The 18,128-nt window shown below is 42.3% G+C and overlaps 1 protein-coding gene and 1 long non-coding RNA gene across 2 annotated transcripts in view; one reads left to right on the forward strand and one right to left on the reverse strand.

Annotated features, from left to right (window-relative positions):
• fuss (SKI family transcriptional corepressor fussel) overlaps positions 1-11,875 on the reverse strand; it is a 29,392-nt gene extending 17,517 nt beyond the window's left edge. Inside the window, exons 1-4 of the mRNA XM_069136990.1 lie at positions 11,756-11,875; positions 1,582-1,675; positions 743-1,044; positions 39-631 (exon numbers count right to left, since the gene is read on the reverse strand). Coding sequence (XP_068993091.1) covers positions 39-631; positions 743-1,044; positions 1,582-1,674 — 988 coding nt within the window. The 5' untranslated portion in view covers position 1,675; positions 11,756-11,875. The remainder of the gene's footprint in view (positions 1-38; positions 632-742; positions 1,045-1,581; positions 1,676-11,755) is intronic.
• LOC124221768 (uncharacterized) overlaps positions 1-18,128 on the forward strand; it is a 79,893-nt gene that overhangs the window by 20,503 nt on the left and 41,262 nt on the right. The window lies entirely within an intron of this gene.

Below are 18,128 nucleotides of genomic sequence, written 5' to 3' on the forward strand. Positions count from 1 at the left end.
GCCGATCGTCGTGTCCCTCCTGGGGGGTTTATTCTTACCTGGGAAAAGAACGGGTCTTTTTGCCAGCCAGGGTAAAGCGTACTGCGAAAACGAGAAGCCGGGGGTTTTCACCGCCGCTGCTGCCGCGGCCTGTTGATGCTGATGCCACACGTAGTCCATGACGAAATTCCGCGACAATGGAAGCGGCAGTTCCGGGAACGGCGGAACTCGCGGATGCGTCGGCGAGGGTATCGGGGAGGGCAATTGCGTCGGTGGCGAGGATCTGGCTCGTTTAACGGCCGTTGGTGTGCACCGAGGTCCCGTGGGATTCGACAGCAGTCTCTTTCTGGTTCCTCCGTTGAACATCGCCTTGACGTCTTCCCAGGCGTGGACCACGTCGTCAGGGGGGCTGCCTGATAGCTTCATGTGTCTCCGCCACGAGTTGAAGTTCGCCGCGTCTGGTTGGACGTACTTGTCCGTCGGGCCGATACGGTGCGAATGGAATATGAACTTGTTCGGTGAGAAGAAGAGACCGCAGTAGGCACACTTGATGCACTTTGCTCGGGAACTGTTGTACCGTGCTGGTAAAAATGCGCCTCGACAACCCCAGGCACATTCGTGATGTACCGAAAACGCAAAGTCCTCGGGAAGTCTGGAGTCCAAAGATGTAAACGGGTCAAGGAAAATTTAATAACGGAACATGTCGATTTGTTTCCATCGTGCCCTTTTCGGTTCTTGGTTCCGTAAAAGGATGGCGACTCACCTAGGGGGCGCGTTATCGCCCAGGAAAGATTTGCAGAGTCGTTCGGCTTCCCGTCGCGTGATCATCCCGCATCTTCTTGAGGAAACCGGCATGGCGCCGGCTCTACGGAGGATTTCAAGCTGCACCGGTGTGCATTGGACGCAGGTGATGCCCAGGGCTACACGACGGTTGTGAATCTCGTTGTAGCTGAACTGCTTGAGCAGTGTATTGCTGATCTGAGCCAGGCATAATCGTTCCTGGCCCTCGATCACCAGAGACACGATGTGGATCCCGTACAACGACACTGTTCCCACCTGCAACTCCTATCAGCTTAGATGCACCACGCAGCTCTGAAGCCGTTGGGTTTAAATTGACTTTTTGATCGCTTCTAGGTTTACTTTCGCTTGAGAAAATCGTGTATCTCGAATGAGACGTGACGAGAAGTTATTCGTACATTCGGAAAACTCTATGTAGTGTTTTGATCGATTTCTCAGTTGCGATGTTTTATGTCGACTGTTGGTACTGTTACCAAATTTTTACGGTAAAATGATGTAATTACTAGAGGCAGGAATTTTTTCCCACGGATATTTGACGATTGGATTCGTGATGCGTAAAGATAGAAAAAAAAAGTTCAACTCCGCAAGTGTTCCGGCTGCGCGAGTAGTCGATGATGTTTGAGATTTCTGAAGACAGTTTCAAACATCTGTAGTACATGTATTCAATCTACCAGGCATTCCGGAACATTTGTGATATTCTCTGTATGCAGGAATGGCAGCACTAATGGAAGTCATGTTTGATATTTATGAACGTGTTTGACTTTCGGATTGCGTAACTCGGAACGTGAGGTAATCGGTCGCTACCTGATTCGGTTTGGAATGCGACTGGGGCTGTGGCGACGCAACTGGTTTTTGGTTGGACATCGGAGGCAGAGACAATACCGCCGGCCCGTCCATTCTGAAAAACAAAAACGAAGTACAAAACCGAAATAAATCAGTTTCACATCATTCCATCGAATAAAACTGCACAAATATCAAAAGGTATAAAGGACAATGGAACGCGAAGCAATTAATTGGCTTTTTCCCGGAACTATTCTCGCGTAATGCGTTCTGCAGCCGCAGGTAAAATACTGCAGTGCACACGTACGGATATACCGAACCATTGGAATCCCCTCAACCCGTCGGTATTTATATTCATTATATTTTGTCAATCGCGCTTCGTACAATCCGTAAAATAGACACGTCGTTATTAAATATGTAAAGCTTATTCGTGCATTTAATTTGAAGCGAATCAGCCTGTCGCAATAATCGGGAATATGTGAATAAAGGTAGATACAAACGTTGAAAATGATATGCGTTCGCAAATAAATTTTTTAAATAATTCAACGAAAACGGCCTTTTTACATCAACAAATTCTCAACGCATAGCTCAGCTTAATGGATTTCATATAATGACCCATAAGCGTATCGATTTGTTGGGGTAATTTATTCTCCGAGCTGCTTCAACGGTCCCATGAGCTCACGTACGTCGTAACCTGGATCTCCAGGGAATTAACACCCCAGGGAACGACTCGAAACTGAGATTTGTCAGGGCTGGAAGACTCCGATCGGCTCGTTTCGGATTTCTGTACATCAAATGCTACGCTTGAGACGCCAACTGCACTGCGGATCTGATACTAAAATAGCAGCTCGGATGAATTTTCACACTGACGATAGACAGAGCTTTTCTTAGGGTTGCGTTTACAATTAAGTACGAATTCTGTGACACCGCTCTTCGGTAAAGAATTGCAATTGCTCGACGATGGCGATGCTGATTGGAAATATTGAAAGTATTGTATGAGAGGAAAAATTGGTTGACCCGTGTATCCGCGAGAGGTTTCGGAGCGACGGAAAGCGCGTGAATTAATCGAATGTGATTAAGCCAGAGCATTGTCGTAGCTTTAAATGTCTATGGTAAGCTTACACTACCGAGTTCCTTGATCATCTCTTTATTGGACGGTGATTAAATAAATCTCCGAGGGATTAAGCGGGCGTTCGAATTAAACTTTGCATCTCGCTTCGATGACGTTCCTTGTTTTGCAACGCCAATTTGTTATTTAGTCAGATCTGTATATTAACCACGGGAGCTAAACCGTTCAAACCGTACGTCCAATTTTACAATTCATCCCTGACTTCACGCTCTATGTTTCTACGTTCGGAACTAATGATTCAGATGCGAGTTTCTATGCATCTTCTCAACGATATTGTCCAAGAATATTTCTTACTACCCGACTATTTTTAAACAAAAAATTTCCCTCACCACACCCACCATAATATAAAATTAAATTATAACATCGCACATCGTACATTATCTTAAAAAAATTGCAGTCAGCCGTCTTCCGTTATATCTACATTCGTTAAAATTTAATTATCCTTACATTGAATTCACTTCCGTCGTATACGAGCAACGGTTAATTAATGCGGTCAATTCGTATGATCCAACATCCAGCGCACCCAGCGCAAGCTCGCTGACCATCGAAACTCTGCCCCATAGCCGAGTTAGCCACCAGGCCAGGCAGTGGTGCATTGTTTCACGCTGGATGAGAATTTAATTTGCACGAGGTCGCGAGAGGGACGGGAGGCTGAGGGCAAGGGACGAAGAGGAGAAAAGGAGGGTTGAGGAGGAGGGGGACGGGTGCTGCCTTGTTTAAGCGTGGGTGGGGGTGTCAAATTGAATTATCCCCCACCCCATCCGAAGCTCCCGAGGGATGCCGACGGCAACCCGCCCGCGCCAGCGCTCTACGGGACATTGTATGGGGGTTGTGTACGGTATTTCCATCTCCTCTTCGGGTAGGTGTACAACCTACTCTCTCGTACACGCGTACTTGCGTCGAGGTGCGCATGCATGTAATACCCTGGACGTATACGTGGGGCAAAATGCTTGGATAGATCGAGCTGGTAGAGGGGTTTTCAATTAAAATCAACGGTTTCGGTGCGGAGCCGGAGAGGTGGGTGACTTTTACCTCGAAAATTCTTCGCCTACTTTCTACAGTGATACGGAGAGGCTGCGAGGTAAATGGAAGACGGTTATAGCCTAGTCAAGAATCTGTAGGGAGTTTCAAGTTAAAAAACACTCGGAGACTTGATGAGGTTTCATTTGTGATGTGTATAGGTACTGTCTGACTTCTGATTCGTTTCAGTAATTGCTAAGGAATTATGGTACAGTATTTACTCCGAATAGGGCCGCTTTTCTTTTAATACTTGCTCGAGCGCTTCCCCCACTACTTTCTATTTACGAATATTTGGACAGTTGCCTCTGTGTAGGGCCGTTATTGGAAAATGCTTCGTATCACTCATTGATGATCCGTCATTCGAATTATTTCACTGACAAATGATTGTGAAAACCCTGACGCTGGAACTTGAGTGATGGGGAATGCAAGTAATTTTATATACTATTTATTCAACGCAAGTCAATTTTATCGCGCGAATACACGAAAATACAAGTAACATCGAATTGAATTTATACTTTTCGTGAGTTCAATAGAAAATAGATCGTCTTTCGTTCGCGTTCAGCAGAGATCTGACAATGTATGGAGAATATGAGATAAATCCGTAGAATTATTGTTTTCGTCCGTAACACGCATTTCGTTCCTCTCAGCAGCATGCCTCTCAAAATCATTCAACTGCAACGTCGCTCTCGACTGCTCGATGATTTCTTGGTCGATATAAACTTTCCATTACATATTTTACACCTACCAACAGTCAGGGGAAAAACAAACTGGCACCTTAAAAATAAAACGCAATTGACGCGAATGACACGCGGCCCTATTCAGAGGTGAAGCCGGCGGCCGAGTTAATTCGTACCTGAACACTATTGGTGGGGGGAAGTAATTTCCAAGAATCACATTCCCTTCACCGCCTTCCTTCGTGCCGCCCTATTTGGAAGGAATACTGTATATAAACCCGTACAAATGTAACATGAGTTTTGCCTACAATCCGGTACTTCGAAACTTCGTTTAACTCGAGAACGTCCTTCAACCCTCTTGAATCTTCTTACTTGTGAGAGCAGACTGTCCAAGATTAAATACGAAATCGTGACTTTACCCGAGTGAAAATTAGCGGAAATAATAATTGAACGACCGTAAAGTGTTTCAAATTCTGTGCTTATGACCTTTCTCAGCTTGTAACGATTATTTCGCTATTTTTATTCAGTCCAAGTAAACTTCTCACTCGCAGCTATGATGGAATTCAGTAATTGAACTTTTACAATGATTCCAAAGAACTGGAATTGATTCTAGAATGGTAACAAATAACGTAAACCGCTGCAAGACGCGCAACGTTGGCAATCTCACGTATAACACATGTTGAAACTTTTCTAGTTGGTTAACTAAAAAGTTCAATGTTGTTTAACCTAATCCTATAACCCACTAATCTTTACAAAATTTAACTTGGTTCAAGTATCTGCTCCAAGTTGTATTAAAATCGCCGGCAACTAATTTTCCGGTAAGTTTAACAGTCACCGTAGAAGAATATTAGTTAGAAGATGAGCTGTATTTCTCAAAATTTGCACGGATTTGAAAAATATAGATATTAAAAAAAAAATGAAGGATAAAGTCCCGCAGTCTCTGCTTTGGCAAAAATCGACATGAAGAAACCGAGTTGAAAATGAGCTCAGGTAATTTTTACACAGCTTATACTTAAATTTGTGTTTACGAGTACTTGGTGAGCGCACGAGACATTCGGCAATTAAAAATCATTCGTTTTATAACTTGTATTTCAATATTACCGCGAAATACTGATTCATCCCAAGTTTTCCGGTCGAGCTTGGAGCGTCTGCTGTTAAATATTTCGGCGCGAATCCTGCGCCCCCAGTCTTTTCCATCTCGATCCACTGTCCTGGAAATCTCTCTCGCGCCGTAGATCACAATGTACACGAAGTTAGAGAATAAGCGAGTTTCTGCTCGCAGATTATTTAAATGCAAACACAAAGTTGCAGAGGGGGGCACATTGTTCCATCCCGGTTATTTTACAATTCAATCTGTGCTCGCGTTCGTCGCCCAGCTTCGTTTTCCACCCCAGCCCTCCTCCGCCCCCTAACCCCGACAGAGTCCTCGTCCTCTTCCACCCCCGGCAAAAGTCGACAGGGGCGGGAGCGTTCATTGTGACGTCGTTAAGTCTCCGTGCCTCCATCATGAGGCTCTCCCGTACCTCCGGGAAACTTTGCCTTTTTTCTTCTTTCTCTTATATTCCATCCGATGCCGTCTCTCTTTCTCCCTCCCTCCCTCCCTCCGTCTCTCTCTTCATCCCTGTAATTGTACTTCTCTCGAGTATTTGCATGACTCGGAAACAGAGCCTCGCCTTCGGTCTTTGTGTCTCATTTCTTTCGGTTCTTTTGTTTTTAACGGTCCTGCTGCACCGCACTGCCAAATTACAGGTGAATCAAGATTCACACCTTATTCTTATACCTGCATGTGCAAGAGCTAAAACGTGAGCAGACACTCAGACTTGGACACTTGGTAGAATTCCATAGTATTTTGGTCTATATTACTTAATCTATATACGTATTTTCTTACAATAATGTACAGATTCGATTTTCACTGTTCCGAATATTTTTTATAGATTTCATATCCGGTATTGGAAAATGATTTTGGTTATCAATTTTCAATTTGTTGCAGCTTGAGGATCTAGCGTCTGATTTGAAAAAAAAAACCAACAACCCATTTATCTCAAAGCCGTAGTGAATTTCAAAACTTGGAAAAACGCTCAATAAAATTACCTTGATTTACTTTCGACACGCCTGTATGTATAACGTACGAACGGAATCGCCGACTAATATAAATATAATATACATATAACGTAGAAGGTGTTTTCTTTTTTACCGTGACTTCCGTTCATCGACGGTATGAAAGGTTCAAGAGCAGGCGGCGGGGCCATTTGACGTGTGTACGTTTAATACCGATAAAAATGTTTGTTTAACCCCGGAAAATGCGTATACAAAGCTGCCTATGGTAGCTTTCAATATTTAAGAAAGTAATTCTCTTTCAACGCCGAAAACGTTTCAATCACTAAAGTGTCACATCCCAATACGGCTGCAGTTTACCTTGAATATCCTATAGTCAGTGCACACACAGGCTTAGCGGTGAACAAATCATTTCGATTTACACGTCTACAGAATTTTATGTAACCTGTTTTTGAATATTTACACAAGTCTCTCGTACGCCGTCTTTTAATATCCGCTTTAATCGCTGAGAGGGTTTATGAGGCAATCTAATGGAAGCTCACGAAAGTTATCCATCCCGAGTTCAACTTCGATGAACTCCGCAAGTATAAATGTGTAACGGTGAAACCTGACCTGGCTTCCGGTTACAACAGAGGCGAGGATCGTCGTATCACCAATTGTGGCACCTGCAGCGCCTCTTCGTTCCCTTTACTCGACGCGGTACGCGTTTCGACATTTTAACTATCGTGCACGAGTTTTAAATCCCGTCGATAGATCGTAGATATTTTCTTTCGCGACCGAGGAGAACAATTCCAAAGTTGTTGCGTTATGCACAGATCGGAAATAAAGAATACCAACCGCACCCTAACTTTGTTACACACGTATGTACCGAGTATATTATTACGACTACCGGTTTGTTTTTTTATTTGAAAAAAAAAAACAAAAAAAAAATCGAGAAGCACTAGTCAAATTGTTGCTACAAAAATGCTTTGTCGAAAAATTCAATCGCGACACCCCTCCAGGTTCTTTAAAAAACGCAATTGTCATCTTGCAGTGGGACGTCGCCTGGGGAGAATTCAATTATCAAAGTCTTACAGAAACGTCGTACGTAATACGATTCAGCGTTCACGAATTGATCTGATCATTTGATAGATTTGATTAATTCGCGGCGAGAGGAGGCATTGCGTCGAAAATTAACAATTTAACGGTAATTACGCGACGCCGTTTGTTCCCAACCTCTTCCCTCCCTCCCTGCCCCTCTGACCGCCGTGTTCTGTATTTTCCGTACAGGTGCTTACACGGGAGGGTGGCAATTATGCTGATGATTTTATCAATTAAATATTAACTCGCTACCGCGGAGGGTCGTTGCCGGGCCGATCGTATCTGTCAATGTATTGTACGGTTTTTTGGGGTGGTGGTTACAATTAGCGTAATGAAATTGACGCACACGCTCCAGACCGTCTCGTCGAATTATAGAGCTTTGATGTTACGCACCGTCGTCTACATGCAGGATCTCTTTTGAATTACTGTTTTCTCCGTAGAACGGACAGACGGTCGTCGTTGTTTTCCCGCTAATTTGTTGACTCCAATTAATCGACGATTAGATTCCCCACGATTCTTCAAATTGGACGTCAAAATGCGATCACATCAATTCAGCGTCCGCTAGGTGGGTATAATTAACGACTCCTTCTTCGAGTCGAACTATTTCACTATATGCAATGCTGATGTTTTTCTTAAGAGAATTTTAACGAATAAGAGCTATCTTTCGATTCCTTCGATCAGCAAATATTTTACTGCCATAATTACGTATACACGGAAAAAAATGTAATGTAGATTTTACAACTGTTGTGGTGATCATATGGCCATCACTTTTTCGGAGTCAAATCTGCATCAATTGTGGTGGATCTGATCAAGCATATTGTAATTCTTTTACTATTGGTCCTGTTACTCTTATTGTCAGATTTTTAAATCTTGCCACAGTTGCTGTAGATTTAAGTAGAAAAAAGTGCTCTAGTTTTATTCACCACGGGAAAAGTAAAATCAACATTATTTTTCGACCCTAACTACTTTGATAAATGAGAGTGTAACGGTAGGCGACGGATTAATCGTTGTTCAATTCCCTAGGAGGTTGAATTATTATCGTTGTGATATAAATCCATCGTTCAGTGTATTTAGATACATATGTCCAACGGCAATTCATTAGCCCTGCAAGCATTTTCATTCGAGGAAGAAGAAACTCGTATCAAACAACGATCATCAAAGTCCGAAGGCCTGCATATTATACCGTGGCCTCCCTCAAGGGAATTAAAAGATTAACTATATACAGTTCCTCTGAAATCAAGCGGATGAAAACTTTAATAATTAAATTGCTCTTCTACGAAACATGCTCCAGTAGTACATTCGATATTTTTTCTTTTCTTTTTCTTTCTGTCTAGCTAATTGTAAGTCGCGGGACGAACTCCAAGCATGATTCTGTATGACCTTTTTCCGAACATGTAGTGTGAACGTGTACCGATCGAAACAAGTTCTCGTAGACGAGGTCAAAGCGTAGGATACGTATACGCCTGAAACAGCAGGATGAATCCAGACTGGGGGAAAAAAAAGATATCAGTCTATGCATTGCCTGCTTCATTTATGCATCTCGTACACTGTTCGACGCAATGCGGTGTAACCGTGAATTAGCGTGAAGAATAATCGTACTAGAGCGATATCATCGTTAGGGTACAACTCTGCTCGCGTACGGTGTGCAGTTTTATGTTTATTTAATGAATCTCCACACATGGTGCACCTGTTATTCCTCACCGTTGGTCCGCACGCGATTCCGATTCGTATCAATCCGATGCTCGTATTTGCAGTGGATTTCTACATTCGCGTGTACGTACCGTTATAAGCGTGTAACATTTCACAAGACAGCGTTGAAGAGGGATGAAACCGTTTTAGACTTTTCCTCACCCCAAGTATTCGTAGCAGGTCCTCTACGAGTAAGAACCTTTCGAGCTTTTATGCGGTTGGCGGTTATTCAGCAGCGTAACTTACAAGGAAAGTAAGTATCCGAGGTGTGTCTCACTGATTTTCTGCTTTCTGTGATATATTGGAGTACGTGAAAAATGTTAGACGCGTATTTTTTTCCGTAATAATTGAGGTGTTTGGGAAGTCAAAAGCAAGCCTACACTTCACCCAAAAAATAAGGGATGCAACTTCTGACGGTGAAAATACTGTGCATCTTTATCATCGCGTCTTGATAACGAAAAATTTCCGATTGATTTTATTAAGAAATTGTACCTTATTATCGAGCAGTTATAAAAAAATGGATTTTTCGGAGCAACCTTTAAGGCTAGCTTTTATCCTTTGAACCGCCGAATTAGCATGTGGGAAAAAACGTCTACCACATTTTTTCATGCACGACAACATATCACAGAATAAAGAACATAGGTAAGCTTTCTTTGTTGGTATCTATATATAAAAATTTCTTGAAGCGGTAAAAACAGCGGAACAACTCCCCCAATCGGTGAGCGAAGAGAAATGAATTCACCCATAGGACTTCTTTTCCCTGTTCCTTGTCAGGGAAATAAAAACCACTTACAACTTATTCGATCCCCTCGCTCGTCCTGCTACCATAACTATAACTTAACCTAAACCTGAACTACACCCTTGAGAAACTTTTTCGAATCACCTGAACCCCTCTAAACTTGGTTTACTGTGATGCTCGACCCGTTTTCGTCTTCCGTTGATAATCCGTGCTTAGGTAACGATTATATTCATCATTTACGTAGCTTCGAACACCTTTGAGACACACGTAAAGCTTTTACCGATTTTCTTGAATCTATATTAATCAGGGTGTCTAACTGTGAAGAAAATCTGGAAAACCGAGAATTGTCAGGGAATTTGCATACGAATAGAAAAACCAGGAAATGACGGGGGATTCGAGAATGTGTCCTGGAACTTTTGTAGTTTCTTCCTTACTATTGGACGATTCTTTAAAACGTAGAAAATTACTCTCCGTGAGAGTACAAGTGACGAAAAATATGGGTTTTGAAGGAATTTTAAGACTTGACAGATTGATGTTGAGGACTATGTAAAATTTATGAAAAGTAGAAACAAGTACTAAAAATAGTTAACACCCTCAGATTCCTGTTTCTACCTTTATGTTTCGAAAGAATGGCTAATCCTAAACTTACGTTAGTTTCTTAAAATTTGAGTGCTTGGTGATATAATTGTTCATTGAGTTTGAAGCAAAATTGAACTGAAAGAAAAATTGGACTATTTTAAATTACGATGAAGACATCTGATGCATGAAAAAAGAGGTTTTTTTAGTAAAGTTAGGTTGAAATGAGTCCTGGAAATATGTCTATTCTCGTTTGGAAACCCGGGAGATGTCAGGAAATTTGATATGTTATTGACGCTAGACACCCTGTGACAATTATTAGACGAATATTATTTGTTCCAATTAACGTGTCGCCTTATACTTATTGTTGCAAATGGAAATCAATTCAATTGTTCATGAATATTTCTGGCGAACGATGTATATCTGTTCTGTGTTCGTCTCTTGGCGACGCCGGCGGCGGCGGAGAACGCACCCTGGCTCATTCGACGATCCCTCGGGTGCAGTTTGCCGTTTCTTACCCCCGGCACTTTTATTGGGGGTCAATTTAGTTTGCACGAAGTCCGACCGTTGAGGAACAAATTTTTAACGTCATCACACCCTCAGGAAACCACATCTCGTAGAAACGCCGCTCCGTGTCAGTAAACTTGTTAGGTAAATACGGTGCACTGACATTGTAAGAAAAGAATTTATATACCGTTAACAAATGTATATTGGAATACGGTGAAACGAATATTTTATTATTATTATAAAATTTTAGCGGGGCCAAATAACGATCGTTAGAAATTTATTGATAGTTAACAAATCATATTTTGCTCAACTAAAATTTGATAATAATACTTGACGAAACATTTGTTTCCCCATATCCAAATATACGTTTGTTAACGGTAAATAAACTATTTTCTCAGTGTAGCCTTTATAGTATTGCATCCCCAATTACGTCGATTATCATACCGCGAATTATAAATAGATAATTTTCTCAATGCAAATCTATATTCACTCAACTTTTGCGTCCTCACATGTATATTTACACTTTGACAGTACATAAATAACAAACTCAGTCGACTGTCTATATATAATCAAGAATCACAAAGACTGACGGAGTACGCGACAAGTCCCCCCCCCCCCCCCCCCCCCCCCCCCCCCCCTCTTATTTCTGAAAACGAAGGTAACGACGATCGTCACCTGGTAAAGTACAGCGAGAATATTGTTATTTCAAACAGCTTCGTTACAAATTACCTTGCCTGCGGGGAATCCAGGGCTGCGAGTTACTCGAGGAAACAAATCACAATATCACTAGTGTTACTGATTCGAATTGACAGGCGATGAGAACGAACGGGACCGTCTCGAGTGCACTCGATAAAAGAATTGGGAAAAATGAAGGGCTCCTTCGCTCCCGGATGTCAGACCGACTGTCCACGCGGCGCCTCGCGAAACACCGACGCCCCCGTCGCGACGCAAAGTCACCCTCGACGGTAGTTAGCCGAGGCGCCGCCCCCTATTATGCCACCCCCGGGAGAACCAACCCTTGGCTGACGATAGCGACAGGGCGGAGTCTGTCGATCCGACCCGACCCGACGGGGTGGCTCGTGGCTCCTAGCTCGTCTTCGGGGTAACTACAAACACGTACTTACAGAAGATCGCGGTTATTATTATCATCGTCGTCGTGCTATCTACGAACTCATCCCTCAACTCGCCGTACTCTCCGTGCTTTTGGTAACGTCGCACACCGATGCTTGACCGAATCCACCAACACTACTCTCTTCCACTTGGCATATTTGCTACAGATCTATTGTCCGTAACGAGATTTTACATCTTTAGTACATCGTTGTTCCACGTATTTTCTTGTAGTACATCTCTTTCGGTGTTGCGAATTTTTATTTCAGCGGTTTGTCGTACGGCTTTTATCACTCGACTATACAGCTAGATGGTCTATCATTGCGTGGTATAATCGTGAGCCTTTCTTGATCGAGAAACTTTGGAACGAATGTAGCGAATCTTAAACTGTTGTGCGTTCGGTAATCAACGATAAATGATAATTACCATTTAACGTACATACATAGATGTGTCATTTTTTGGAGTCTATTGCACATCGGTTCAACTCCAGGCGTAACGTTTTACAGTGTACCTACTTCAAACCTACGACTATAACGAGACCATTTTCGTTCATCTACCTGCACTTCGCAGCTTATGTCACATCATTGGTTATTTATACTTAGTTTGTTTCAGCATCTGAGTACGTCGTTACAGTCTATTTCGTGCCTCGAGTCCTAGGGAAATAAATATCTCCTAGTGAATAAACGAAGTCATTATTTCTGTAGCCATTTGCGATCTACGAAGTTTCATTTTTTACGTTGATGTTTTTATAATTTCTCAAATTCCGTTTTGCTCTTAATATTCCTTCGGTTTGAACACTGCCTGGGATTTCTTGAAGAAGAACAAACTATTGCAGTATCGAGATTGAACGAGTTTGTGAAAATCGTACATATCCATCAGCTCATCTGTATCCGATCATCGTCATTTGCTAGTTTTTACAGGTCGTTGAAGAAATTAATCTTGCAAATTAGGTTCTGCGCTTTTTTTTTCACCCTCATATCTTTGGTTGAAATTGAAAGCGAATTGTGATACCTGAATGCGAAAAATTATTGTAACTCCATGTGTGGGTACCATACGGGTGAATTTTTTTAAGGAAGCACAATTCGACGAACCGCAAAAGAGGCTGGTGTCCCTCACTCCCCCGTAGCCACCCTTCACAGCCTATTACGATTCCCGCTACCCTCAAAAGCAATAAATATCCTTCTCGGCTTCTTGTCCCCTGCCAATTATATTCGGTGGTGCAGGGAGGCGTTCGATACAGAAATCACAATGTGCGAACATACGGTCAGTTACACGCTGTATCTCCTCTTCACTCCAACCCTCCCTCCCTCCCTTCCTCCCTTATAGTACCCCGTGATGTATCGTGTATTCGAAGAACCGTGACTTTATTATTTTATCAACGTCGCTTGTTGGTGTTTCATTCTATGTTTGTTTCCATTTTTTGTTTTCTGTTCCGGATGAAATTTGTTTGAATACAGGTTCGGTATGACGGTACTTGCAAATCGACGCGTGTCATTTAATTAAATCAAAGCTCTTCATTTCCGGTTCGCGTTTATGCAAGTCACCGTGGATAGGGTAGGTTTTGTAGTTTGAGTATGAAACTGTGACTCGGGGATCGAAGAGGGTCGAGTACGTTAGGTATACCTATGTGTATACAAAAAGCGTCTAACGTTATATACTCGTACATTAAATTTTTCCTAAAACAATATTTCTTTTGTTTGGTTTCAAGTTGAAACAGCGACTCAAATACAAAAAAAAAAAAAAAAATAAACCACAGTGTACACGTATCTATCTGCTCATAGGTAAAGTGTCATAAAAGTTTTACCCGCTGTACATGCTTTACCGGCCAATTATGCCGTTGCATAAGTTTGATTTCCAGTGTGATAAAATTAAATCTGGTTTTATCAGGTATACCGCAAAGTTTAATGATCCGGCTAGTATACCAGGCGAGATTCACACGTACGTGTGCGTATAATATAATTTGTGAGCGCGCGTACGTTTTGTGCAAACACATAAACGCCCTGCACCTTTACGAGTAACAAGCAACGATCGACGGATCGTCGGCCTCGGGTTATTACGGGAGATTTAAGTGGTTGAACGTATATTTTCAATAGACCCTTGCAGAAAGGTCTTCGCTTAAGCCGCATTGGGGTCGCGTGCCGTGGATTACACTGTGTCTCTCCTTTATGCGCTTGTATGCGATGCATGCAAAGTGCATTCGCATGTCTACTGCATGTTCAGCCCACTTCCACATCCTCGATATATCGGTATAAGAATACGCATGCAATGTATCCCGCGAGATGCTCTTCAACAAAGGCATGGGGTCTGTTGCACGAAAAGCTTTTTCGTACGTCATACATCGGTACGTGATTAATTGTTGTCAACGAATTTTTTTTCACTTGGTGGAAGCTTGTGGAAACAATCATTTGGGAACTGCAGTATCCTTTACAAAAGGTCGTGCGGATTGGAGATGTTGCACTTCTGCACTCCGGTATCGGTACGTGTAGAGCTCGAATGACGTCAAGGAGTTAAGGAATCATGTCGAACTAGTTACAAGTCCGTAAAGGACTCGGAGCTATTTCTGTGCCTATTAATTGCTATAACCATATAGGACGGTATTCGTGTCAGGGATGCTGAAAGTTTCGCTATCAATGGAACAAGATTCAAGGAAGATACTTGAAGCAAATTCCAATGCCTTAGAACTCATTTACGCAATGCGCAAAAACTCTACGAGAATAATCAGTCAAGATGAGTCAAAGGTCAGTGCCTGTGACGTCAGAATTTAATTTATTATACAAGGATCAGACCCAGAATTAGGGGACGGGGAAAATCGGCTTGTGAAAGCGACGATGCGTGTATAATTCGGTAATAGGGTGCCAAGTTTGCGGGACTTGTATTTATACCGGGGTATCGAATAATGGCTGTAAATTATAATGGCGTGTACATGATGCGTGCGTTTAGTATACGCTGTACTGTATAGGTGCAGGAACAGAATGCTTCAGCATTTTTCGTCCGTTGCGGCGTGTCGTCCGTATAACTAAAATCACTGCGGTATCGGGAACATACTGCTCAGTCAATTAGTTTAATAGGATGACAGTTGTTGCCAGTGTCCCTCCACGTCCCTCGTTGACGAGGCGCAGAGTCACGCCTCACCGGAACGGCCGACCTGACTTGCTCACTTAATACTTGCGCTTGCTATGCATACATACTCGACTTGCCATTAGACGTGTAATCTATACGGAAATCGCGGGACTCGATACGCAATTAACTTTGACGCAAAGTGCTATTATTTTGAGATCGTCGAGTAAGCCCTCACGGACAAAAGAAAAAATAAAAAACACCTTGGGTGTAAATTCGTACCCCCAACGTGAGCGCTGTTTGTTAATTTTATTTCCCCAAAGATCCGCGTGCTTCGCAGCTATACGACTGTTTTGGAAAAATTGAAGCGCAAGGAAGCGTCTTGAACGTCTTCACAGTCAACACGGGTAAAATTATTATCGTGGTTATTTGAACTGACGGAACTTGAGTATTATCACGTGGTTCCATGATGCGACCTACGGGTGACTGCGTCGAGGAGACTCGCCGGAGAGAGTAACTTCTGTAATAACAGTAATCTGTGTATCTGAAATCCGCTCAACACTAATTGTCAGAGGATAATACAGATTACAGCCCTCCGCGCAAGGTGTATCTCCGCAACAGCAATCTGAAACAATCGCGAACCCAATCCGATACATTTGCCACAGTCAGCGTATATACGGATTTTCGATTATTTCTTTATTACAATTTATTGTCAGTCTTTTGCTGAGTATAAGCTGTCTTGCGGAATGGAGGAAGTATAGCAGTGGTGTATTCTCTAATTTCATATGAATTAAAATCAACTACGTCTCACATTCAGTTGCACAAAGAAATAGAAGACATCTCTTAACGATATCTACTTGTAATGGACGTGTGAAGTAAAAATATCCGAATGACATTTGCAAGTATATATGTATGTCTGTCATTAAATTATAAATCAAGTACGATATCCACGAGACATTTTACTCCAAAGGTCAACAATGGACACGTTAAACGAGATCATTTTTCGAGGGTTGCAGGGACCTCTTCTTACTTGAAGTGTGTGCGCAGGGTTCATTTCGGCACAATGCCTGGTCGTTAGGGTTGGAAGAGTTATAGATCAAGGTTGTTGTCACAGTTAACACTTAAACGGGGTTTAGCTCTGGTTCGTGAAACCCCCTTGCGTGAACTCTCTCGCTCTCTCTCTCACTCGATCGCCCCTTATTGGGGCTTTTTCACCATACGCGATCCCCGCTCGAAACGATGCTAGAGATCAGGGTCGAAACATATGTCGCACTTTTCGACGCCGCATTGTTAGACACGTACTAATTTTCCACAAATCTATTCGGAAGCATTGGCGTTATTACAGAGAGGTGGACCAATCATTTAGCTTGTGTAACAGGCGACCGCTCGTACTTGTACCAATGTTAACACGGTGGTGTTGAGTGTAACACCGAAAACATTCTTTGCAAATCGACACCGTTTGGTGTTGATTTTAACACTATTCGATGTCAAAACAAGTACCAATGGATGTTATTCTGTTCATTTTTCTCTGATCGGTGGTGTATTTTACACCAAACGGCGTCCACTTTTATAGACGTCATACATTTTGGAATAAAAAGGTATAACGCTCCATTCGAAGCGTCAAACTGTCTATTTGTTAAAATTGCGTAAAGATGAATGAATGTGGAAAACAAGTTTATGATTCGTTACTTTTGTTCCTACTCTAATATCGTCGGTCTTCACTAATCCACGGAACGATGACTTACTTGTGTTGATCGCGAAAGGGATCGTACGGCTGGTCTTGGGGTTCGTGAGAGTATAACAGTTAGCTTGTAACAAGTATTTACTATTCCAACGTTCAGCTTCGAAAAGTCGTAAAGACCCTAATAGGCTGTGGCCACAATGGAATATTACCATCAATAGCGTGTTACGACGGCCGCGTGCCGCGTAGTATAATAATAAAGAGATCCTAGGTCTATTGTTGAGTGACTCCACCTTTCCTCGCAAATAACTGATGTTAGGCTACCCGCATGCAAACCGCTTCGTAATAGGTTTATTATGCGGCAAATACCGTCTAATCGACTTTGCATTGCACAAAATTGTACAAATACGGTACTGCTCGGTATAGATTTAATTTCATAGACCCATAACGACTTGTATATGGGATGGTAATCGCAAGCGTCGCGGCGTCGTTCGAATTTAAGCGACACTAGAAATATCAACGGACGATGTCTTGTCTTTATTATTTATAAAATAAACCATGTACGAATTAGCTTTATTAATCCTCTGATAAAAGAAACAATATCTGCTGTTGATATATATCAATACATATAGGTTTACAATGTAATGTTAAGATTGTCAGGGGTTATTTGGCCAGCAAAATGAATTTTTTCCTAATTGGTCAAGCCAACATTCATTTTGAACTTAACGCCATCATTTGCTACTAAAAACAGGCCCAGCATTTCGAGAATTAACATGAATAGCTCATCGTCGGTCGGTAAAAAATGATCAGCTGTAGTCCGCTTCACCAGCAGCTTGAACGGAACCTTCGAATTACGTGCAGAGCCATCTGTGGAGAGTTAAATAACTTCACCTAAGGGTGCCTCAACGGCCTTGCGTTGGTAGACCCTTGCGCAGAAAACTACCCCTCTGTTCCCTGTCTGTAATTCCGATCATGTCGTCACGGACTGTATCTGCCCCAGGTTCGAACTCGACAACGAGCTTTAACCAACGACCAGTAACGTAGATATCTCCTTTCTCGCGCTGGATTATTACCGTTGTTGGCCAAAGTATCTATGGAAACCATAAGTCAAGTGTTGTGTACTCTAATATTGTCCTCCTACGTTGCCAGTAAACCGGCACCTTTGGCTTTGGTATACATACTGGATATAGGAAGCTGAAATATGTTTACTAGATACTCCAATGTCAAATATTGTCAAGTACAGCAACTACGTCATGT

The sequence above is a fragment of the Neodiprion pinetum genome, chromosome 6 (genome assembly GCF_021155775.2).
Source record: "Neodiprion pinetum isolate iyNeoPine1 chromosome 6, iyNeoPine1.2, whole genome shotgun sequence".
NCBI classification, from domain to species: Eukaryota; Metazoa; Arthropoda; class Insecta; order Hymenoptera; family Diprionidae; genus Neodiprion; species Neodiprion pinetum.